The sequence below is a fragment of the Mytilus californianus genome, unplaced genomic scaffold (genome assembly GCF_021869535.1).
Source record: "Mytilus californianus isolate M0D057914Y unplaced genomic scaffold, xbMytCali1.0.p SCAF_5, whole genome shotgun sequence".
NCBI lineage: Eukaryota > Metazoa > Mollusca > Bivalvia > Mytilida > Mytilidae > Mytilus > Mytilus californianus.
Window position 1 is genome coordinate 37,585,831 of NW_026262701.1, and position 26,646 is coordinate 37,612,476.

Genomic DNA, 26,646 nt, shown 5'->3' on the forward strand with positions numbered 1-26,646 from the left:
ATTGTTTCACATTTTTTTATGTGGGGGGGGGGGGGGGGGGGGGGGGGTTGCCTTTCATACAGTGTTGGTTTTTCTCATTGTTGATGGTTGTATGGTGGCCTATTATTGCTTACTACAACTTCTGGTGGATAGTTATCTATTGGCAATCGTACCACATCTCCTCATTTTTTTATTTGCAATAAGATCATTTTCCTTTTTTGTCATAATTCCTTAAAAAAAATTTTGAACAAATTTGGGATAAGCTGTTTTATCCTCATATATGAAATGAACCCATCGAAACAGGAAAGTCAGTAAGTTATAATTAACAGAAGATGACCACAAACATGACAAACAATTTGAAATTTTCTGGTTTCTTGGGTTGTATGTAATTTTTTCCTCCATTTGGATATCAATAGCAAGGTAACATGTACCTGGCAAAAAGGACAAAACCAATATCCATGTCAGGTCTTCTTCACTGGTGGTAATCTGTTATTTCCTGCAGCGTATTTGCAATTTTTTTTCATATACTTTTCTATATGTTTTGTGAAAATTGATTGAAAGCAATGTATAATTATTTTTAAAATTTTTTGTTTATGGTGAAATGACTTTTTATGTCCCGTGTGTAAATGCACATAACCCACCTATTTACAAACTTATATGACAATGACATGTATTTTCTGTTAAAAACAGGGGAAATTTTTTTTAACTAATATCTAAGGAAGGATGACAAAAAGGAGAACAGAAATATTGTAATAATGCTGAAGTACACAGTAATTCTATACAGATATTTTATTTTTTTTTCCCTGACTGACCTGTCTGAATCTTTCACATAAAAAATCTGTAAAACAACAAATTAAAAACCTCTGGCCTTGAAGTTAACTGTAAAAAAATACTGAAAAATGAAAATAAATATTTTCAAAATTTAACTCTTAATACTGTCTTTTTTTATTATTAGGTCTTTCCACTTTTCTGTGGAAAGACCTATTGTATTTGTTCTGATTATTATTATTATTATTATTATTATTTTTTTCTTCCGCCTAATTTTGTTCTCGCGTAAAATTTTTGTTTCGCAAGATGTCGCTTAGATATTTCTTATATAGTATCATACAGTTTATGCGCTTTTTATTTCCACCCATTCTAAGTCGAACAATTTTCTTTGTAGGAGTTATCTCCCTGAACACTGTTTTCCTTGTGACTGCATCTCCTCCGTAACCGTAAAAGAAAGCGACAAATTTATTTTACCAAATGGCTCGCTATATCCTCAGGATTTTTTGTCCAATTTTGACGGAAGCGATACGAAGACTCCATATGAGAGTTATTTCCCCTAATGCATTTGAAATAAGTGATATGCATTTGTAACTGGTAAACCATAAGTGATAGAGACCTAGGGTCTGTTGATTTGAGGTCCTTGGTCCTAAAGAATAGAAAACTAAGTCAAGGTCAAAGGTCAAGGTCATGTTGAGATTTTTTACATTAGGTTCATATCGCTTCTTCCTAGAAAGAGTTATAGATATCGACAAAACAATTTAACCAAAAAGTTTGTCGCGACAAGTGTTTACTAGAAATTTTTTGTCGAAATGGTACGCGTCATTTTATTGCAGGGTCAATGTCCCTGTTATGGTCGAATCAACAAATTACTTATCAAAACTTCAAACTTTGCAGCTATCATGTTGTAAATGTTTCTTATCTCAATAATGAACCACAGTCTACCACTACACTCCCCCCCCCTTTTTTTTCAACTGATTTTTTTTTTAAGTTATCCCATTTCAAAGAAAAGAAGATCGCTTTTAGTCCCGTACATTATACTGTAAAATGCTAATCCTTCTTATGTACAAATTTCTTTCTGAAATAGAAATCCATCCCTGCAAAAATCTGCTCCAATTCATGTATTTTCTGAAATTAATTGATGAGGCACGTGCGGTCCTCTTGATTGCGAAATTAAAATCAATGTATTACTGAAATCCTACACTCAAATTTCTAAACATGCATTAAAATACAAATCTGTGCTCCCGTAAACATGTGTACATAATAGTATGCATGATCCGACATCAATGACCTGTACAAAATAAAAACAATAGTTATCGTGTTTCTTTGATCAATACACATGTGCTCTGTTCAACGGTCTCCCCTGAAAAGAAATTAATATTCTAACTCCAGACATATATATTCGAGGGTCACGTGACTTCACAACACCATCTCGCGCGTGGACCTAAATTTAGAATAAAACATTGCATATCCAAATAAGGAAAATAAAACTTTCAAGATAAAATTTACTCTGTTTTCCTACAAATTCAATCCAAATGCATACACAACAAATAGATGACAAATGGAAGTCCGAGGTAACATAGAAACTAGAGAAAATTTATAAACGAATGATGCTAGGATCAATTTTTATGAGGACATCTCAGGCGTCCGTTTGGCTGTGCAGGATGTCTAAGTATGCAGTCACGTTCGGTCAGAATATAGGCGTTATTTAAGTTAGCTGCGTCGCACAGAGAAAGTGCCATGCAATCAATCAATCAAATAATCAATCAATCAATCAATCAATCAATCAATCGACCGACCGACCGACCAACCAACCAACCAACCAACCAAGCAAAAAACCAATTAATCATGTTTCGGAGGGGAAAGACCGTTTAACAATAGTTTTTAAAACAATTGATTTATATTTATTATAAATTTACTTCTGTCAAAGTTTCATGAAGGTTTGACAAAAGATATTGATGTCTCAAAAATCTTTAACTACAGACTGAACCTAAATGTTGACGATGCAGAAGAAGGAATACAGGATCGCTATGTTTCACTTCCCTGTCAAAACGTTGCAGGCTGTTAGTATCTTATGATTTAACATATCTAATAAATAACACAGATTATAACTCATTGCTTTTGGTTATTACTTTAAAATTTCAAATTAAAAAAATTTCTAAATTTGATTGAAGAGAACTGTAATTATATGTTACCTCCAAAAAAAGAGAAAATGCATGAATTTTTGTTTTTTTTATCTCAAAACTCTTTGAAAAATTATTCTGATAAAAATAAATACAGAATCATCAATAAAACATATGCACCAATTAGAAAACTAAGAGAATCAAGTACAAAGTGTATGCATCAAATAAAACAATGGGTTGTGAATAAATGCATTTTTATTGTATTTCCACTACATGTTTATTAAATAAAATTATTAAATTTTCTACAGTATAACTTAATTATTCAGCATCTTTAATTAAGTCTTATATCTTTCCAGTGAAGGCAATCATTGTATATGATTAAAAAGATATATTAATTGCTTTATGAAACACACATCAAAGAATTTGTTTTTCATGGATGAGGTGTTGGGAGTGGAAAACTTAAAACTATCAACTTATAGCTCTCCTTCCATTCAATATTCATCAGGTATTAATACAGTTATGTAAAGGTAATTTTAAGGTGTAAACTCGGCCATCCACATACAATCATACCTTAATGTTAAGTGAAAGGCTTGGATTAAATATCAATAGAATCCGTAAAAATAACCTCAATTACTTGTAATTCCCATAAATGCACTAAAAATTAAGTCCAAATATTTTTTTTTTCAACACTTTAAGACCATTTTGCATGTGTAGGAATTTATACCCATAACATCATAAACAACTTTATACATTATCAACTATTTTGTTGCCATGCATTTAAAGCTCACAAATGATTGATTGTTGGTGTTTAAAGCCACTTGCAGCACTGTTGGCCATAACTTGGCAGCCAGTTTTTATTAGTTATGGAAGCCAGACAGGTCACAAATGAAATAAGACTTAACAGACTACAATGAAGCTATCAAGCAATACTATTGCACATGCTTAAAAGAAACTTGATTGGAGACCAATGTCATACTGACAATTTTTTTTAATTTTCACCACGGATGCATATTTCAATAATCATGATAATGTCAGTAAGATTCTTTAACTGTCAGACAGAAAAGATTGAATATGTACATCTGATTTAAAATCATTATAAAACAAATTAAACAAAAAAATAAAAATTTTGGTCATGAATCATCCATTAGAGCTCTTTTACGTTTTCTATGACTTCTAACCATTTCTGATGTTGTTAATTTTTCTGTTTGTCGGGTTTCCCATCGTTGAAAATCATTGAGTCCAATTTGTCCTGCTTTAAACAAACATTTCTCCGTCTCGTCTAATTTCTCTGTTAACTTTGTAGTGTCTTCATTATAAGCATTTTGAGATGAGTCCATGATTTTCCTTATCCTTGTCTGAAAACACTGGAAAAAAAAGAATTATTCCAATTAGTTATTACATGTAACTTGGGTGATTTTTTTTATTTGATTTTGTTATTGAGTTGCTTTCTATTTAAATGTTTTCAAACATTTCCCTTTTGTTTACATGTACATCTGAAACATAATTCATATAAATTTTAAAACTTCTTAGAATAACATAAATACATAGGCAAACATGTATATGCCAACAAAGAAAATTGCTGTATATTCTTTTTTTCTTTCTTGCATACAGTAAATCCAATGACTACAAAGAAAGAATACTTTTTTATATATATGAAATAGTCTTAGGCCAGGTTTTTTAAATTTGTTGATTTATGGATCTCCAACTGGGTCACCCTATTTTTCCGATTTCAGAACTACAAAAAAACAATTGACATTTCAATGATTTCATGATTAGTAAAGACATCTGCAAAGGACAGACAATTAAAAATTCTATTAGAGCAAAGGATTCTTGAGAAATTCAAGAAAAGAAGATAGTATGACTTTTTTACTAGTATAAGTTAAAAAATCTGAATGTCTAAGGGACATAACTAAGCCATTAAAATAATTTAACTATACATTTAAATAAAATAAACTTGTATAAGTATCTTACAATTTTACTTAAATATAACATGTATAAGTATACATGCATTTATATTTACTTCTTTAAGTAAATAAAAATAACTAGGAAAGTAGTACCCCTGACTGATTTTTGTGTTTCTAAACTAGAAACTTGAAATTTTGTTTGCGCAAATAATTTTGCGGAACTAAACCAATGTTAATAAAAGCTCATTACAATTAGTTTGTTCTCCTTTTTATTCATAATTACGTACGATTTTTCATCTCATAGATGAAAAGGACCCGTCCAAATGTGAAAGACGTCAAATTAAACCTACCCGGTAACGGGTATCCACAAACAATTCGAAATGTTCTTGTTTCATAGATTAAAAAACTGCTAGAGGTATAGGGGGAGGGTTGAGATCTCACAAAACATGTTTAACCCCGTCGCATTTTTGCGCCTGTCCCAAGTCAGGAGCCTCTGGCCTTTGTTAGTCTTGTATGTTTTTTTAATTTTAGTTCATTTATATGTTTTGGAGTTTAGTGTGATGTCCATTTTCACTGAACTAGTACACAATTTTATTAAGGGGCCAGCTGAGGACCACCTCCAGGTGCGTGATTTTCTCCCTGCGTTGAAGACCCATTGGTGGCCTTCGGCTGTTGTCTGCTCTTTGGTCAGGTTGTTGTCTCTTTGACATATTCCCCATTTCCATTCTCAATTTTATATTGTACATTTGGATATCAAAAGCGTTTTTTTCTGCGAAAGGATGAAACGGATACCCTTGTCTTTCCTTTGGAAGGGTTTACTTTATTTATGAAACAATGGTAGTGTTATTTTCAAGCCACATGTTTGCAAATTTTAATTCATGTGTTTTCATGCATGAAGCTCATGATCATTATTCACCATGTTTCCTTAAAGTTGATAAAAAGCAATGTATAGCTTTTTTTTATGTTTGACCCCTTTTTACAAACCTATATGACGATGGCAAGCCGCATGCATTGTATGTTTACAACAGCTGAGCAGTAATGTTTGGAACTAAAATTTAAGAAATAATGACAAAAAAGCATACCAAAAATATTATTAGTAAGCTGAAATATATATTTATTCTATACATGTACATATTTATGTCTGGATATTTAAAAAAAAAAATTTTTGACTGACCGACCGGACTTTTTCACATAAAAAATCTATAAACCAACAAACTAAAAAATACCTAGCCCTAAATTCAACTACTTCAAACTCTAAATAGACAGTGATATACATGTATATACATGTATTTTAATATAGATTTCCCTTTCTGCAGGTTAACTGTATCTAAAAAACTCCTTATGTTCATGAGGTGTAGTGTCTGTGGACTTTTACAGAGAAAATTATATTTCTATTTTGCATCCTCTTTAAATACAATTACTACAATGTATATATCTTGGAATATCAGCAAAACCAGTTAACTTTGAAAATTGGAAATATGTTTTTATGCATTAGTGCATATGTTCCCTGTCTTCTATGTACAGTATACCTTTATTAAACTTTTAGCTACATCTGCAGTTTCTGGCATTTCAAACTTCAGTAACTGTGACCCATAGCTATAATAATAGGGTCCTAATTTATGGAGATCAACAACATTTGCATCTGCTGTTAATATTTCCCGATAACCTTCTCTATATGGTCGTGGCATTTCTACACTGACAATATGACGTTTCCTGCTACACAAAGCTCTAGCCATCCAGAACGACAAATCCAGTTTGGTTCCTGGCTGTAAATCATCACTAGTGGAACTGCTATCAAGGTAACCTAAAATAGATTTGTACATTTCATTATTGATGGAGTAAATATGGCCTGAAATTGTTGTCAATCTGTGCATGTACAATGTATACATTGAATATTTGAAAACATTACCAATCAATTATTTATTTTATCATCTTCTGAGTGGACGAAAAAAAGTGCACAGCAAAATCCAGTTAAGTTTTTAATTTTCTGAACGATAAAAAGCATTTGAAAGTTATACATCTAGGTCATGCATGCCATGCCTTAAAAAATGTCTCCTGCTACACAGGTTTGTCTGCACTCAGAGTAAATTTTGTGTCATTTAGTCTAAATATAATAAAGGTCCAGATAAACCTTAATCACCTATGGAGTGACCCTTTGAATTAAAATTTAGAGTAACAGGGTCCAGTTAAATAATAATATCAGTGTTCTCCCCAGGCTGATATGACGCTGCGGTGCCGCAGCGCCTTCATAATATTTTTGTAGATCCCGCAGCGTCTTAATTGGCCGCTGTCCCTTAATACTTGATCCCGCAGCGTGTTAATTTTCACATTTTTTATAAATGTTGGTTAAAATTGTCAAGTTACCGATCACCGCTGATGAGTCGGTCAGTGTTACGCAATAACTGATAATTAGTTTTACCTGAGCCAGAGACATATATACACATATATGTGTATATATGTCTCTGCCTGAGCCACGCTTATCTCAGCCTTATCGGACTATGTTATCAGGTAATAGCGTAAATGATCATCAAGAAGATAGATATTTTTTGAAGAAAATTAAAAATTTTAAAAACTTCAGTGCAGAAATTGAAGAAATAGATCGCAAATACATTGTATTTACGCATCGTGTGTGTGATCACTTGACCATTTATATAATGAATTTTTTCATTGGTCGAGAAGAAGAACCTATTTAAACAGACCAATGAACGTCTTGAATACACATAATAAATTTGAATACACATTGCTAAAGATATTTACGATGAAAACTATGAATGAAAGTATTAGTAGTTGAAAAAATTAAAATAAAGTTTGATTAAAGATAACGAGGAGTGATTTACTGTAATAGAAAGTGAAAAAATGTTGCTTGCAAGGTAAATTCGTCTGAAACTGTCATATTTTTAGAAATAAAATGATCATTGAACATCGATCGTGAATCCGTGCGTCAGGAAATATGTGACAATCAACACAGGTACAGAATCGCCGCAGCTTCTGTACAATGTCACTGGTAAATAATTTCAATGGTTTTAACTTTAACGAATTTGTAAAGTTTCGTTTATATCTATCTGCCAAAGATAGGATTAAACAATAATACGCACGGAAGTGTAATGTGAAACTTCGGAAACTGGTCAGCTGTTCATTTATAAAAATAAATTGTTTTAAAAAGTTCTATACCAAATATCTTAACCATATTCGTCTTTATTAATTCTGAATGAACATGTTCTCTGCAAATAACAAAAGGGTGAATTATAAGCAAAAGGTAGATGATGGAAGTAGAAGTTATTTTCAGACCAATGACTTCTAATGAAAAGGGGAATACACCTCCGTCTACACTGTCAGTATAAGCAGATTTCATTGCTTCTCCTAATCCCAACCAAGCTCAAGTTTTAGCAATTGATAAAAGCAAGCACACTGTTTCTGGTTTCAATGACAAGTGGCTGACTGAGTTTTCATGGCTTAGAAATGTTAAAGGGGGTATAAGCAAAAGTTATTGTGAGTGGGGTTTAATTTTTAACCCTGAAGGGGATAAAGACAAAGTTGAGGAACAGACTGTCTAACAAAATAACACTATCTTGAAACAATATCCCTAGAAGGAGCAGAGAGTAGAGATGAATATTTATATTTTGACTTCTTTGACTGAATATAAATAACTTTTGTGTTTAAAATCAATTTATTTCATATACGGTATATTCTTGTAATTCAGTTATACTCTGCATTATTAAACACATAACACAAAGCATTATAATTCATACTGCATGTCATGATTTATGACTTATTGCTTCAGATCACAAACGTTCACTCTAAAAAAAGAGTTATGTGCCCTTGAATTTTGCGCCTTAAAAAAATCCTGGGGAGAACACTGTCAGTTTCTTGTAACAAATTACAAATGTAGCAATGAATTTAGCTGATGTTTGTGCACAATACTGACTGTTACAAACTAGATTTAATACTGTTACATGTAACCACAGGAATCAGATATTCTATCAATTATCAGGTATAGGGGCATCTCATAGATGATCAGGTATTTATAAAAAAAACTTTCACTCATGGTGTTTTTTGTAGTTACCCGACAATATAATTGGAGATGCCCCTATACCTTATTACTGATAAAATTTCCAATTCCTGAATTCTTGTGATGTAACTAAGTGTATGCATAAATTAAGCAAGGCTGTGACGTATCTATATACGTAGAGGAGACTGGCAATACTCTATATGAAAGATATTTTGTTGCATTTATGGCTAATTCATAGACAGAAAAAATTGTCTGAAACGCTGCTGGAAAACTCGGACTAAAACAAAATCGGACTATAACAAACTCGGCCTACCACTATTTATATGCATATCGAAGAAACTCAGACTACGATTAGTATACTGAATTGTTAACATTTTTTTTTCTGACTTTTAAAAAAAAACTTTATATATAAAAAATTATATACGAATTCATGAGAAAATGATAAATATTTTTGAAAAAACAATATAAAGAAATGTATTATTTAAAATAAATTTAGATCCATCATTGAAATATGTGTTATATGAGTTGAATTTGATATTTTTGAATGAGGATAATTAACTTCTATTTGAAATATTATTGTGATGTTCTCGTTTGTTATGTTTATTGACAAAAGATGTTTTAATGATTGGCGTGTGTCCATGTTTGTATTGTGTTTAATCCTTGGTGTTCATTATAATTAGTATACAAACAAAGAGAAATTTGATTGACAGTGAATAGCTTCTTTACAATTTCACTTATCTGTAATTCTTTATTAATGGAAAAGTAACTATATTTATACATATTTCATTTATTATACATATTTCTCAAAATAGATGTGGAGTAAAATTGAAAAAACAACAGATATTTCCTTTTCTCACAAACCACTGGGATTCAACCAATAAAAGTATGATCAGAAACATATAGTTCACTACACTGTCTTATAATTACATAAGAATTGTAATCAAACTAAAAAAAAAAAGAACATGAAAATGTCAGTCATACCATAGATATCTATATATGGTTATACACAAGCTGCTAATTCGAAGAAATTGTAATATTTAGTTAATTACAATTTCATGTAATTACAGGTAGTTTGTTCTCACTTTGGATGATTAAATAGGTGTCAACAGTACATGTGCCAGTTGTTCGTTTAAATTCAGGTGATTAAAAAGTTGTCAACGATACACGTACACTCGGCATGATGTCATATTCCCAGTTCAATCATATAAGATATGCATATGATAAATTATTTTGAGAGGGACATACAAATAATAATACAGAAAAGACAGATAAGTGGTAGATTTTCATTATTAAAAGAATTTATTCTTTTCTTTTTATACATATCTTGTTAACGTAATTTATATGACTCGCTTCTAAAATGTTCAAATGATTATTTAATTAATTGTAAAGCATAATTAATTAATTGCAAATTAAGTATTGATAATTAATTTTCAATAAAGAAAACAACATCCAACATCATACTTATATATTCTTCTAGTAGTCCAAGTTTGTTAAAGTCCGATTTTGTGAGGCCTATTATGTTATAGGCCGAGTTTGTTATAGTCTGATTTAGTTATAGGCCGAGATATCAGGGATTCGTCCTAAATACATTTTTAATTTCATGGATCACTCGGGGTTTCAAAAAGATAAAACCTTTTTGGGGGATTAAGGCCATCTATATCAGAATAACTCAAAGCCTGTGATCCTGGCATAATCTCCTATTTGCGTCTACTGTAGAACAGTGAGCCAGGATCACAGGCTAGGTAATATCCCCCCCCCCTCTTTTTTCATAACACCAAAAGGTTTGATGTGAAGGAATATTTGCGGTGTTCTTGCCTAATCTGTAAATAGGTAGTTCAACTTTGCATGGCAATCTTTCTTGTGTTGTAAGAATGTCACTAATACTGAAATAATCATCGACATTTTCACTTGTCATTTCTTCGTGTTTCTCTGTTTTAAAATTCCGCGCTTCCGTCTTTTGACATTTCCGGTATGTTTAAATTATCTGAAAACCTGTATAACAGATCCGAACTCGGTGCCTTCTGCCGACGAGGTTTTTTTTCTCAATTAAAGATTTCCCATTTACAATATTTATACGCGCAGAACTTATCTATACCAAGCATTTGTAATACGAGGAAGGCGCTACCTTAAATGAGAGCTAACCAAGCCAATAATTCATTATGTCCCTACATATATAGTTTTTGTGTAAAATTAAAAAAAAGTCTTGTTGAGTGATATTTTCAAGTTTAGACTATCACTATTATATCTTAAACTTTCCAATGCCCCAAAACAGAACTGTCAACAAATGAATTTTCCTCTTCTTTCTTCCTGATATCAATATGTGGGGTCAGGCAAAATTACACTTGCATGTGTATTACCTTCTATTTCGCAAGGGTCTGTTTGATCAGGGGGCAGGGCCATTGTCAGAAATATGAACAGTATTGGCTTGGTATTCAACTGTTTGTATATCTGACAGTTCACCATCAATAGACAATGCAGTTAACCTTTTTTTAATCATAATACTGTCAAAATAAGCTGGATTGTACTGTTTAAAAAAACAAATTGCAATTTGTATTTTTAACCTTCTTACTACAAAATCTTTAGATGTTCCATTTTTTGCCCTGCTTCAGAACACGAATAATATTAATTTCCTAAGGAAGTCAAGGAAATAGTTTGGCTGGTTCATTTACTTCTTGTGGGAAAGTAACACAGTGCCGACCAGAAGCAATACCCCCACGATCTAACATGTGAACATTTATATAATGTGAGATTCTACATAATTTTATAAGTTGTTCAACAACAGACTCCAGTTAAATCGGCAAGTTCAGATGGAATATGTTAAGGGTCCATATTGTTTTCTGCTGAAAATCATTTTAGTGGTGATTTATCTAAATGACAATGCTTACATTCATTATCTTAATTGTGCCATTTTCATATCCGTTTTTCTTTCTTTGCAAATATAACAAAATTTAAAACAATATAAGATATTTGTTTAATTTCAAAACTACGAATACAATCCATAACTTTATTAAATTGTTGATTTTCACGAAGAGGTGGAGGTTTTGGAATATATTTTTCATTAATATTTAAAAGTTGTAGCTGTTTTTTTAATTTTGTATTGCAAACGACGCTTTCTGTTTGTTAAATTATTTTCATTTTCGAAATTAGCTGGGTGTTCATATTGTATTCCCAGTTTCCTGCATGGTCAACCAGAGCGCCGGATTTTACTACATGATACCTCTGCATATGACTTACGTTTCTCCCGAAAATTATTGCTTGCAGAGGGTTTTTCTATGTTCCCATAGCTGGACGGAACTTTTATACTATAAATGTGATCATTCATTACGATATTATGACTTTTAAATGAAGTACCTGTAATTATTTTTAAAATTTATTAAGCAGACGATAAACATCAAGTAAGATAGGTTTAAGGTTACTTGTTCGTCAAAACTTCGGTTATTTCCGTGGTACAATTAAATCTACACAAGTTACCAAAATTTGCTCATTCTTGTTTTTGTATACAAATAAAAATTCATGTCGTATCTAACATCGAATTTGTTCTGTTATGTCCCGTCAGAGACATATAATACATTATATGTCTCTGGTCCCGTGTTTTCAAGTGCGCGATTAAAACGAGAATTTGGCAGCCATTAAAATAAAATAATCGTACGAGATTTAACGAGAGTGACGAAACTTTTCGGATGGGTCATGTAGAGAGAGTTATCGTTCTTTGTTCCAATTCGATGCTTCTGGCACCAACGCAGGAATATAACAGTAAGAAAATACAAATCCTTGTCTATACCTTTGGTCAGTTATAACCGATATGACGTCATCGATAAAAAAAAATAACCCTGCTTAAAAAAGACAAAAAAGAATGCGTACCAAATTTATCACATCGATTACACAATGAGAGCAAATCTTTCCACCTAGCTGGGACTAAAAGATACATAAATTCAATGTATTAATCCCAAAACCTAGATATATAAATTATGCACAGAGAAATGTTTTATATATCTTCATGTTAATATATATTTCTGCAAAACGTAGAAAAAAATTAACGAAGTGCATATTTTTCTTATATATTGTAGGTGGTCAATATTGGGTGTTGTAAACATTCAATAACGCGGTTTTACCTTTGTGTTAACGTAACGTCGTTCCCGGCAAAATTGGCAGTTGCCGATTTAGCGTTACGAAATTCCGCCAACATGTGGCATTCGAATAACATCTTTGTTTTCTAACTTGTTATTAATCCTACATTTTTTTAGTTACTTGTATTTATATGCTTTATATTGATAAATCGGTGTCGAGACGTATGAAATCGTGATTGCTTTCTTTATAATCCAATATTTACGTATGTATTGACAGTGATTTATATGATTAACCTTGACCAGTAGCGACCTATTTTCTTACGCGCAAGGATAAGGCGTGATAAGTATTATAAAAAGGGGATTTTCCGAATAGCAAAACGAATTTGAACTCATCTTTACAGAAACTTAATAGGTAAATACTTCACGCACGAAAATCACAGAAAACCGTTAAACATATTGTACTTTCATTCTTTGTAGTAATTTATAGTAATAATAATAATTTCTATTTCTTAAAATAGTAGTTTAGTTGTTATTTTATTTAGAAAACCTGGCTAATGTATTTCGAAAAGCTATTGAATAGAATAAATATCTACAGACTAAAGGTATTGTAAGAAAGATTGAGAACAATCTTTACACTGGTGGCAGCGAATTTAGTTTTCTTTTTAAAGAAAATTTTAAGAATCTACGTGAATATTTTATTAGGCACGCAATTGATAAGTAAAAATATTTTACATTGTTACTGTCCATATTTGTTTACACTTAAAAAAAAACTGAACATAATAAAAAAGGACACTTCAACAAAAGATGAAAGAAAAGAAAAGTACAGTTGGTGAGATTAATTAAGCTTATAGTATATCTTTCAGTAGTTTTAAATTCAACAAGGATAAATATAAATCAAAGTTGAAAAGAAATAATATAGTTAATCAAAATCTATGTCAACAAGGATAAATTCTAATCCAAGTTGAAAAGGTTATAATTATTAAATTTGAGTATATATCAACAAGGATAAATATGAATCTATAAGTTGAAATAAAATAGTTAAGGGGTATACATCAACAAAGATAAATTCTAATCTAAGTTGAATGTTAAAAGATAAAAAATTTTAAGTCAAATTTCAACAAGGATAAAATAAAATCCAAGTTGAGCTAGATTAATATTGAATACCATATTCAATAAGGATAAACTTTAATCCAAGTTGAGTTTTAAAGTTAGGAGTCTATTTTTAACAGGAATAAATCTGAATCCAAGTTGAATAATAATATTAAAACCATAATTTTTTCAATAGGGTCCAGTTGTAAAATTTATAGTCTATTTCAAAGTTGTAAATTAAATAGTCCATTTCATAAGCTTATTTTTTACAACAAGGATAAATATAAATCCAAGTTGTAGTTATAATAATTTTTCGATAGAGTCGAAGTTTAAAAAAAAAAAATTATAGTCTATTTCGAAGTTGTAAATTAAATAGTACATTTCACAAAATAAGTTTTACAACAAGGATAAATATAAATCTAAGTTGTAGTTATATTTCATTAAGGTCAAAGTTGAACGTCTATAGTCTATTTCAAGTTTGTAATGTATATAGTCTATTTCACAATGTAAGGATAGATTCATAATCCAAATTGTGTTTTAAAAGTAAGGCATAGGAAATTCTTTATCAATTTCAACAAGGATAAAATTTAATCCAAGTTGATTAGTAAATTGAAACTCTTGATTCCATTTAGCAGTCAAAATTAGGATGTATAATTTGAGAAATAGACAACCTAGTATGTCTACGGGATCAATGTCTTTAGGAAGGGAAAGAGGAAGGGGATCTGGAATAAACCCACCAAGTAGTTTAGCCATTCCCAACCATGCCATATCATCTGGGAATATGGAGGCCCATTTTTCAGGGGAATCTAGAAACTCTTATGATTATTTTAATGCAAGGTTTAATATCCCTGAATTCAGTAATGAGGAGACAATAAATAAGTATCCAAATATATTGCCTACTTCAATTAATGAAGGAGAAAGGGAGATAACTCATTTGACTGATGAAAATCCTTGTACCATGGATCATACTATCAACTTACCTGCTATAAGTAAAGAAATTGAGAATAACACTAATCCGTTCCTTGTTCCAACTCAAAGTCGAAGTGATAGCGCTTTAATTTCAAGATCAACCAATTCTGATAGTGATGAGCTCATACAATTAAGAAGACAATTAGATGCCTTAAAGAATGAAAATTTTGAATTAAAGAGAACAGCCAAACAAAACAGCTTTCAGATACCAAGTTCAAGTCAAACAAACCCTAATCAAAATCTGGTCAACACAATTACCCAGTCAACAGAGTATATAGAGCCGAATGTATATGCTGGTACCCATAGCCATGTAAACCAGGATATTGTTAGCAGCAGCATTTCACAGAATCCAGTTCTTAACAAGAACTTTTATACTCAGAGTCAATTTGTGAGCAACACCTATCCTCATAATACAATGCAAAGAAGTAACTATTCGCAAAATACAGTACAGAATAGCCGATGTATACAAAATCAAGCCCCGAACAGTAATTTTTCACAATATCCAGTTCAAAATAGAAATTTCCAACAGTATCAACCAATCACAGAGCCAAACTTGTTACCAATGCAGCATCCCAGTAGACCACAGTATATCAATACATCAGAAGTTCCAAGACTTAATGATAATGGACGCAGAACAAGAGTGCCATTCTATAACGGAAAGGATCCATGGAACGCATATGTGATGCAATTTGAACTGATTGCGGAAATGAACAATTGGACTCCATCAACCAAAGCCATAGAACTGGTTACAGCCCTCAAAGATGAAGCAATGGTATATGCCTCATTTCTTACACCAGAGACAAAAAGATCATTTTCAGCACTTTGTGCAGCCATGTCAAATAGATTTGGAGATCATGGGTACCCGGAAACATACAGACAAGAGCTTCATACTCTGAGAAAGTATGATAGAGAAACAATTCAGGAGTATGCTTCAAGGGTCGAGATGTTGGTCAGGAAGTCTTTCCCCACAATTGACACAGCAACACACAGTACACTCAGTGTGGAGTATATGCTTAGAGGATTGCCGGACCAGAGTATTGCTATTGAGCTACTGACAAAAAGGATAACCAGCATAACAGAGGCAATACACCAAGTTACCCTGTATGAAACATATAAGAGAGGTACAAGAGATAGAAACATCCGTCAGCTTGGTACAACAGAGGACATTTATAGAAATGATTGCGGGTCCGAAGATATAGAGGTCAGAAAAGTAGGAGGGAAAAGATTTGTTACAGAAGAAAGAATGACTCAGTTTGAAAGAGGAATTTCGGAGTCACTAGAGACAACCATTAAAAGGGAACTGGCAAAGTACTATACACAACAGGAGTATGACAGTAGTCCAGGGCAAAATAAGCAAGTGTATAGAGACCATACGACCAAGATGAAGAATTCCAGATGCTTTAACTGTAATGAGGAAGGCCATTACATAAGAGATTGTCCAAAAGAAAAGAGAAGCCCCTATCATAATCATAAAGAAAATAGAGGTGGTTTTATAAGGAATAATGAAAGGAGTCAAAACCAAAATGAAGAGTCTTTAAACTGCTAAGGGTTGAGACTATCGACCAAGTGTCAGCCCCTAAACATGGTAAAGAAAAAGTTAAAGAGAATAATTTGAAATATGAAGAGAAACATTGCCAAATGAAAGAGCATTTGGTTGAACCGAAAAAATCAGTGAATACAGCTTATATAAAGAGATCATTTGAAGAAGATAGCCTAGATATACGGGACCTAGATTTAAGCCTAGAGATGTTGTTTGAGGAGTCTAAGGAGATACAACAGAACACACCAGAGAACACACCAAAGGAGGTAATGGGTAGTGCAGAACCGATCAACGGGATAGAAGGACATATTATCATTGCTCGGGTGACAGCAGCTAGCATTACAGTTCCAGTGGTCATTAACAAGATTGTGACGAATGCAGTTATTGACACTGGAGCAGAGGTGACGGTTCTAAGTGAGAAGTTGTATAATCAGATTCCTGGGAGTAAACGGCCAAAACTAAGGAGAGCAGCAAGAAATTTGGTAGTTGCTGAGGCCGGTAAGAACTTGACAACAAGTGGGATTACAGAGGTGGAAGTTAATCTGGGAAGTGAAACCTTCAAATGGCCAGTTTATGTAGCACCCATTGGAGATAACATGTTATTAGGTTGTGACCTAATTGATGAAATGAATATCACAATCAATCCTATGCAAGGCTTACAGTTTAATGGTCAGCGGATTGAATGTGAGACTAAGAGACAAACTGATAGAGAAGCCAGAGTCGGAGTAAAGGACACCAATTCTGGGCTTATCGTTGACAAAGAAGCGGAAAGAAGTGAGTTCCTGTCAATCAGAGATTCAATGGTAGAGCCGGTAATGGCCGATGACAGAAAACCCATGGTAGCAAGTACGCAGGACATGCATGTACATGTACATATAGGAAATATTACCAGTACAAGTTATAAGGGTACACAGACGGACAAGGTCGATGTCCAGATGTTGCCTGAGCTCTTGCAAGAAGAAAATGTAAATGTTACAGAAGAAAATGTAAATATGAAAGGAGACAATGTAAATGTTACAGAAGAAAACGTTAATGTTACAGAAGAAAATGTTAATATTACAGAAGAAAATGTAAATGTTAAAGGAGAAAATGTAAATGTTACAGAAGAAAACGTTAATGATACAGAAGAAAATGTTAATGTTACAGAAGAAAATGTAAATGTTACAGAAGAAAACGTTAATATTACAAAAGAAAATGTAAATGTTAAAGAAGAAAATGTAAATGTTAAAGGAGAAAATGTTAATGTTACAGAAGAAATTGTTAATGTTACAGAAGAAAACGTTAATGTTACAGAAGAAAATGAAAATGTTACAGAGGAAAATATAAATTTTACAGAAGAAACTGTAAATGTTACAGAAGAAAATGTAAATGTTACAGAAGAAATTGTGAATGTTCCAGTAACAGAAGAAAATCAAAATATTCCAGTTACGGAAGAAATTGTAAATGTTTCAGTTAAAAAAGAGGATGGAAACTTTTTCTGTCAGGTGGAAAAAATAAGTCAACTGAAAGAAAGTTTCCGTGAAACAGATTTAGACCAAACTAAGAAAGAACATGAGAATGAAAAACAGGTAACGCAAGACACACAAAAAGATTGGAGAAAAAGGAAGAAAAGAGCAGAAGAGGACACAGAAAGAGAAAAGAACAGAAGAGGACACATAAAGAAAAAAAAAAAAGAACAGAAGAGGATACAGAAAGAAAGACAAAAAGAGACGAACCAATAATACAGTGAAGTTGTTGGACAAAGAAAACATTGAAAATTTTATAAACAGTTTATTTATTATATTGAAAGACACAAAACTACAAAATTGTTGACATTATTTATATGTATATTGTTTTATATATCATTGGTACACTTTTATTATTATACGTGTCAAGAATTGTGATATATTCGTGATCTCATTAGTCAACATTGACAAAAACAAATTTTCTTAATTTTAATATTCTATTGAGATAGCAGGTGCTTGATTAGATTTTGTTTAATTGTATCTAATGATTTAATATTTCGCAATTATTTAAATTTCGAGACGAAATTCTATTTTGACGGAGGGCAGTGTTGTAAACATTCAATAACGCGGTTTTACCTTTGTGTTAACGTAACGTCGTTCCCGGCAAAATTGGCAGTTGCCGATTTAGCGTTACGAAATTCCGCCAACATGTGGCATTCGAATAACATCTTTGTTTTCTAACTTGTTATTAATCCTACATTTCTTTAGTTACTTGTATTTATATGCTTTATATTGATAAATCGGTGTCGAGACGTATGAAATCGTGATTGCTTTCTTTATAATCCAATATTTACGTATGTATTGACAGTGATTTATATGATTAACCTTGACCAGTAGCGACCTATTTTCTTACGCGCAAGGATAAGGCGTGATAAGTATTATAAAAAGGGGATTTTCCGAATAGCAAAACGAATTTGAACTCATCTTTACAGAAACTTAATAGGTAAATACTTCACGCACGAAAATCACAGAAAACCGTTAAACATATTGTACTTTCATTCTTTGTAGTAATTTATAGTAATAATAATAATTTCTATTTCTTAAAATAGTAGTTTAGTTGTTATTTTATTTAGAAAACCTGGCTAATGTATTTCGAAAAGCTATTGAATAGAATAAATATCTACAGACTAAAGGTATTGTAAGAAAGATTGAGAACAATCTTTACATTGGGCATTCTTGGCAGAGGAAAATAGCAAATGAGAAAATACAAACTGTGGTAATCGCTGAATGCATCAATGGAACTTGGATCATTGTGGAAGGACGGCCGTCTGAATGAGGGTCTGGAGGGGGTCTTCATTTCTGTATTTGTAAAGCAAAATACTGTCCTATGAAATTTTGTCCCCCAAGACAATATTTCATGACTTTGTAGCATGAAATATTGTCCCATCTATGAAATATTGTCCAGAAAAGGACAAAATGTTGTCTAGTTAAAGGAAGGTTGTCCAAGGTTATATGTTGTTATATTGTTATACCAAAGAAGAAATCCTGGATAATCATAGGTCTGTTCTATGTTTCTTTGGAATTTCAACCAAAGAAGAAGAGCTGGATCTTCCATCACTGTATTGGATACATAAACTACATAAGTGTCCTTACAAACAACGGTATATTGCTGGGTCTTCCAAGTGCTCCATGAAACCTCTTTCTAAATTATTAACATCTATTTTATCAGCAATCAAAGCCGGGCTTAAAAGTTATTGTGAAACTGCCTATTCGAGAGGTGGCGTGAATCTGATGTGGATAATAAAAATTCCAAAGATCTTTTAGAGTACATACAATCTAAGAATCTCTCATCTTGCAATAGTATTAAAACATTTGACTTTTCTACACTTTACACAAGTATTCCCCATTCCAAATTAAAAGACAAATTGAAAGAGTTGGCATTGCTTTCTTTCATAAAAAAGAATGGCGAATGTAGATACAAGTATCTTGTCTTGGGGAGGGATAAATCCTACTTTGTAAAGAATCGCTCTGATTCAAACAAGAAAATCTCTGAAACTGACATTATCAAGATGCTTGATTTCTTGATTGACAACATATTTGTTACGTTTGGAGGACGCGTTTTTCAACAGACTGTCGGCATTCCAATGGGAACCAATTGTGCCCCTCTTCTTGCCGACTTGTTTCTTTATTATTATGAGGCTGACTTCATACAGGAACTTCTCAGGAGGAAAGATAAGAAGTTAGCAATATCCTTTAACTTTACTTTCCGCTATATAGACGATGTCCTTTCACTAAATAATTCAAAATTTGGTGAATATGTTGAACGCATCTATCCCATCGAACTAGAGATAAAGGATACAACAGATACAGTTAAGTCTGCCTCATATCTTGACTTACATCTAGAAATTGACAATGAGGGTCGGTTGAAAACATAACTTTACGACAAAAGAGATGATTTCAGCTTCCCAATTGTGAACTTTCCATTTCTATGTAGCAACATCCCAGCAGCGCCTGCATACGGAGTATATATCTCCCAATTGATACGATATTCCCAGGCTTGTATTTCCTATCACGATTTCCTTGATAGAGGGTTGCTGCTCACAAGGAAGCTATTAAACCAAGAGTTCCAAATGGTGAAGTTGAAATCATCCCTTCGTAAATTTTACGGACGCCATCACGAGTTGGTTGACCGTTATGAAATAACCGTTTCACAGATGATATCGGATATGTTCCTTATGTCGTAATTACAATCCACTTCCTTTTTCATCACGAATGTGATGTACCGAATTAGACTATTTACCGGATTTGTAATAACATGAGCAACACGACGGGTGCCACATGTGGAGCAGGATCTGCTTACCATTCCGGAGCACCTGAGATCACCCCCAGTTTTTGGTGGGGTTCGTGTTGCTTAGTCTTTAGTTTTCTATGTTGTGTCTTGTGTACTATTATTTGTCTGTTTGTCTTTTTATTTTTTAGCCATGGCGTTGTCAGTTTATTTTCGATCTATGAGTTTGACTGTTCCTCTGGTATCTTTCGCCCCTCTTTTTTGAGACAATATTCCATAAATGGATTGTCAAGAAATTTTGTCCCATGGAAGGGAGGTTATAAACATTTAATATTTTGGATAATGATATCATTAAGTTGTTTTATTTGATTGATAATAACAAACAAACCTGCATAATTAATTCATGTATCAATTTATGGTTATTCACATACTTTTCATGAAAAATATTCAAAAATTTCCAGAAACGCTCACAACTTTATGGCAGAGGACTTCTCAGGGAAGATATAAGTAGATTAGGAATTATTTTTATGGACAGTATTTCACAGTGAAATATTGTCAAGGATAGAATTTCACAGTGAAATATTGCCATGTACAGAATTTCATAGCGATATATTGTCCAGAAGGAGGTGACAAAATCTCATGGACAAGGACACTATTTCATGATGAAATATTGTCCTGGACAGTATAACATGATGAAATAGTGTCCGCTGACAATATTGGATATGAAAGTTTGTTTATTTTATGTCACATATTTTTTAGTTTTTTATGCCATTACCGTTTTTTTCTTTGTATCCAGTATTCTTTTATCTTCATTTTTTTATCAGTTATTCTCTATATATGCTTTATTTTTGCACCCAATTTATCTATTCGTTATTTTCTCCTTATTATCTATTCTGTAAACCTTATCCGGATCCACTATATGACCAAACTATTGCAGAATACAAACAATGGCTTTATTCATAACAAAAAAAGCACATTTTTGTTCAGGAGCCAGCTGAAGCCCGCCTCTGGGTGCGGGATTTTCTCGCTGTGTTGAAGACCCATTGATGGCCTTCGGCTGTTTTCTGCTCTTTGGTTGGGTTGGGTTGTCTCTTTGACACATTTCCCATTTCCATTCTCAATTTTATGAATTAAGATTGAACGCTTATCCACTCAAATACAGGCATTTGGCGCTCTGGATGTGTTAGACATGCTATTCTTTTATAATCATAATACATAGAAGTTTCTTGTGTTCTAAGTCAGACAGACAACACGCATAACTTGATGAAATCATGAATTTTCCTGTTTCAAACATTCATGACAATTTTGACATTTTTACAGTTTGTACTTATCATGCTTATGTTGTGTTGTTACACCGCTGTCTCAGGTTAGAGTGTCGAGTGTTCATGATACAAACATATTAAACCCCACAACATTCTTTATGAGTCTGTCCCAAGTCAGGAACTTGTAATTCAGTGGTTATAGTTGGTTGCTGTCTGTCAAGGGTATATTTGTTATCGTTAATTCGTAAAATTTAAATCATATGTAATCTCGTTTTGACAAGTTTTCTTAATACTTGAAATATTCAATGAATAATTAAACGTGATGATTGAATAGAAATATCATTTTATTTGCAGTTATTAGAAATAATTATTAATTGTTTTCTCTATAACAACGAGGTTTCAAAGTCCGTATCATTCACGAATTGGCCCGACATGGAAAGTAACCGAGCCGCAGTGCAGGCTTTACGGCGGTTGACAATTGCAGCTGGGTAGCAATCTTTCGCTGCAATGCCAAAAGTATGTATTGTGCGTCCTTCTAAGTTACTTGAATTTTCAAATGAAATTCAACAGATTTAATATCCAGAAAATGAAGGTTTCCGAACAAATAAAAAAGATCAACGTTATAACTTGAACGGGTAATAATTCGGGACCGAAACACTTAAATTAAACTTTTCGTAAGTTCCTGTTTACGTCCAACACGTGGTAAGTTTGTTTACATTTTTACTATTTCGCTATTATAATTATTAATTCATAATGAATTTAGAAGGATATTTGATCTTAAACAGTTATTATTTTTAGAACTGATGTAGAGAAATGAACGAGGGATAACTCAAAGGAACCAGACGTTTACTTGCATATCACCAGAGACATATTTACGTATGTCTCAGCTGATATCACGTACTTCTTCTTCTTCTTCCGAATACGGGAGTAGACTCCTAGGTAGGAGTGTAAAACTTCCCGGAACTTGTGTGCTATGTACATATGGACTTAATTTAAAAATAATATGACAAAGAAAAATCATTAACAATAACATATATACATTATGTACAGTGGCTTTGTAGTTTAATAAGTTGTTGTGGCTCCTTCAAATGTTAGAGTGGATATGCCAGACATACGTATTGCTTCAGGTAGTGAGTTCCAGTCCGAAATAGTGCGAGGATAAAAAGAAAATTTATAGAAATCTTTATTTGTTGATATTTGCCTAAATTTATGTTTCCCCCTAGTACGTCTATCAGATATTGTTAAATTGTCCTTAGGAACTTCCACTAACACCCAATTTATTTTATATAGCATAGTTAATCTAGCTTTTTTCCTTCTTATTTCTAAATTTTCCCATTCCAATGATTTAATTAAATTTGAAACTGCTCCAGGTGATCTGTCTTTATAATCATTGAAGACAAACCTGGCTGCCTTACGCTGTACCTGCTCAACCTGAGTGATGTGTTGCTTTTTGTACGGATCCCATACAGGGGAAGAGTATTCGACGACTGGACGGACAAGTGATGTGTACGTAAGGTTTTTAACCTTACGTGTGCAGTTTTTTAAGTTCCTACGAAGAAAACCTAAGGTTTTATTTGCCTTACAGGTAATATTGTTTATATGTGTTCCCCAATCAAGATCATGGCTTATAGTTACGCCTAAATATTTACTATCTTTTACTGCTTCTTAAACATGATTGTGCAATATATAATCAAAAGTGGAAGGTTTACTTTTTTTAGAAATATGAATAACATAACACTTCTCAGGATTAAAATTCATTTGCCAGTCCTCTTCCCATTGTACTAAACTAGATAAATCTTTTTGAAGTAATTTGGCATCAGAACTATTATTAACTTTCTATACAATAAACAGTCATCTGCAAAAAGTCTTGCATTGCAAGTTACATGTTCGGGTAGGTCATTAATAAAGAGTAAAAATAATGTTGGGCCTAAAACTGTTCCCTGAGGGACACCAGAATCAACAGCTAATTTTGAAGATTTAACACCATTTAATAGTACCTGCTATTGCCTGTCAGCTAAAAAGTCATTTATCCAATTTAAATTTTGATTCCTAATACCATAAAAGTTTAATTTCTGGGCTAATCTTTGATGGGGGACTTTATCGAAAGCTTTGGAAAAATCTAAAAGTATAACATCTATTTGGTTACCATATCCCAATGATTTTGCAAGATCTTGTAAACTGATGATAAGTTGGGTCTCACAAGACCTTTTACTTCTAAACCCATGTTGACTATCATTTAATATGTTATTAATTGTAAGATGTTTCCTTATGTTGCTTGTTATAATGTGTTCTAGAATTTTGCAACATATTGCAGTTAGTGAAACTGGTCTATAATTAATAGCGTTATGCTTGTCACCTTTTTTAAATATTGGTACAACATTATCCTGCTTCCAATCAGTTGGGATTTTACCAGTATCAATAGATTTTTGGAAAAAGAATGTAAAAAATGGAGACAATTCTTCTGCAAAATTATGTAAAAAATATGCTGGCAGACTATCAGGGCCAGTGGCTTTGTGTGGATTTAAGTTTTTAAGTAACTTTAATAAGCCATTATTACTAATAAATATGTCTGGCATAGTGGGGTGGGGACTTGTACCTTTATTTGGCATAGAGGATGTATCTTCGGTAGTAAAAGCCTTTTTAAATTGTTCATTTAGGATGTTAGCTTGTGTATTCGGCTCACTATATAATAAGCCATCCTTTCCTCTTAATGGTGAAACACCAGATGTTTCTGTTTTTTTACTTTTTATAAATTGCCAGAAAGATTTAGGTTTTTCTTCTAACTGGGGGCTAATTATTTCTTGCATGTACGTGCTCTGGGCTCTTCTTATTTCTCTTTGAGCAGTAGCTTTTAACTTTTTATATTTATCTTTATGTTCTTGTTTACCAGTTTTTTTAGCTTTGTTGTAAGCTTTACGTTGTTTTTTACATAAATGGTCTATATCCCTATTTGCCCAAGGGTTGGTGTACTTAGATTTAGTTATTTTGCTTGGTACATTATCATCTATTATTTTATTACTACCTTCTTTGAATTTATTCCATAATTGGTCAATATTTAAATTTTCATTAGCCTGAGATATAAGTTCAGATATAAAATGAGATGTTATGTCTTTTATCTTTTTAATATCAACCTTTTTCCATAAATAAATTTTATGTTGTGATTGTTTAGATCTTTGGGGCTTGCAGATTGCATCCACTAATACAATATCATGGTCAGATATACCTGGTATGGATTTTATTTTTGTTATCAATGCAGGTTGGTTTGTGCAGAAAAGGTCAAGGATATTATCTTTCCTAGTTGGAAAATCAACCATTTGTTCAATGCCTAAGTTGTTCAGCATATCTATAAATGCTTCATTCAGCTCCTTAGTATACAATGAGCCAGATATATTTTGCTCCGGCCATTTTATGTCTGGAAGGTTAAAGTCACCACCAAGCCAGAAGGTGGAATTTTTAAATTTTAATTTAAGTTCATTAATTTCAATGATCAAATATTTGTTTGAGATAGTCTATATCATTTTTATTTGGTGGTCTATATGCAGAAATAATAACTAAGGATTTAATTAGTATCAGTTATATTAATTTGGGCAGCAATAAGTTCTACATTTTTGCTTTTATATACTTCTTGGCAAATAATACCTTTTTTAATGGCGATTAATACACCTCCACCTTCTTTTCCGACCCGGTCGTTTCGGAATACATCTTCAAATAGTGTGTTTGGAAAAATTTCAGAAAAGATAATACATCTTTGTTTAGCCAAGTTTCATTACCAATAATAATATCTGGTTTAGATGATGTTAATAAATTTTCAATTTGAGGAACTTTATTTTTACAACTTCTAAAATTGATCTGAAGAACTCTTAATGAGTTTTGTCTATTAATATTCTTATTTTTTAATTGCTTCGTTACTGGTAGTTTTGGTGATGATGTAGCAACTGGGTCTCCAAAATTTTCATGATTATCATTTATATTGAAGCTTAAGGAAAAAGCTGAACTATCAGAAAGTACTGAATATGAGTTAGGGTTCAAAATAGAATTACCTGATGAGAGGTATGATTGAAAAATGGTTCTAGAGTGATTAGGAGTATCACATATCGGGCATATCCAAAGTGCTGATGAATTTCCAAACTTTTCATACATAGATGGACTTATATTTACACATCCAATATGACACCATTTATCGCAGTTATCACAAACAATAGCATCACTGTCCCAGGTACACTCATGCGAGCAAATAGAGCATGGATAACTGGAGTCGTTCAAGTTTGATGGGCCAGGGTTGGTTTCAACTTACGGTACTACGGTACTAGTCCAAATAATTATGACGTCTTGAAAGGCTATTATATTTTTTTCTTTGACGCCTTACATCGATGTAAGGCGTCAAAGAAAAAAATAGAATAGCCTTTCAAGACGTCATAATTATTATATTTTTTTCTTTGACGCCTTACATCGATGTAAGGCGTCAAAGAAAAAAATAGAATAGCCTTTCAAGACGTCATAATTATTTGGACTACTACGGTACATGATCATTTTTACATACAGGGTTTGGGTTTTGAAAGTTTAAACTGCGAAATTATTTCATTTGGTTTTAATGGTCACAAGTTATGATTTCAAAAAAAGGTTTCATTTTGTTAGATTTGTAATATTAAGTCTTTTCAAAACAAGCAAATTACAAATGTACTCAATAAATAATTACATTTCAAGGC

At 32.4% G+C, this 26,646-nt stretch overlaps 1 protein-coding gene and 1 long non-coding RNA gene across 3 annotated transcripts in view; one reads left to right on the plus strand and one right to left on the minus strand.

The window, feature by feature from the left end:
• Nucleotides 1-3,104: 3,104 nt before the first annotated feature.
• On the minus strand, nucleotides 3,105-10,742 carry LOC127701857 (DNA replication complex GINS protein PSF3-like). The gene is made up of 3 exons (XM_052205836.1): nucleotides 10,596-10,742; nucleotides 6,301-6,575; nucleotides 3,105-4,231 (listed from the first exon to the last, which is right to left on the minus strand). The coding sequence occupies exons 1-3, from the start codon at nucleotides 10,693-10,695 to the stop codon at nucleotides 3,998-4,000; spliced, it is 609 nt and encodes a 202-aa protein (XP_052061796.1). The 5' UTR covers nucleotides 10,696-10,742; the 3' UTR covers nucleotides 3,105-3,997.
• An 11,852-nt stretch (nucleotides 10,743-22,594) lies between these two features.
• LOC127701859 (uncharacterized) overlaps nucleotides 22,595-26,646 on the plus strand; it is a 43,025-nt gene continuing 38,973 nt past the window's right edge. For both annotated transcript variants that reach the window (XR_007982230.1, XR_007982231.1), the window contains exon 1: nucleotides 22,595-22,642. This is a non-coding gene — a long non-coding RNA (uncharacterized LOC127701859). The remainder of the gene's footprint in view (nucleotides 22,643-26,646) is intronic.

Excerpts from the sequence above, each read along its gene's own strand:
- LOC127701857 (XM_052205836.1), bottom strand. The coding sequence starts at position 10,695 with ATGACAAGTGAAAATGTCGATGATTATTTCAGTATTAGTGACATTCTT. Across the intron at positions 6,576-10,595 it reads ACTACCTATTTACAGATTAG|GTTACCTTGATAGCAGTTCC; the intron begins GCAAGAACACCG and ends AATCTATTTTAG. Across the intron at positions 4,232-6,300 it reads TAGCTAAAAGTTTAATAAAG|TGTTTTCAGACAAGGATAAG; the intron begins GTATACTGTACA and ends TTTTTTTTCCAG.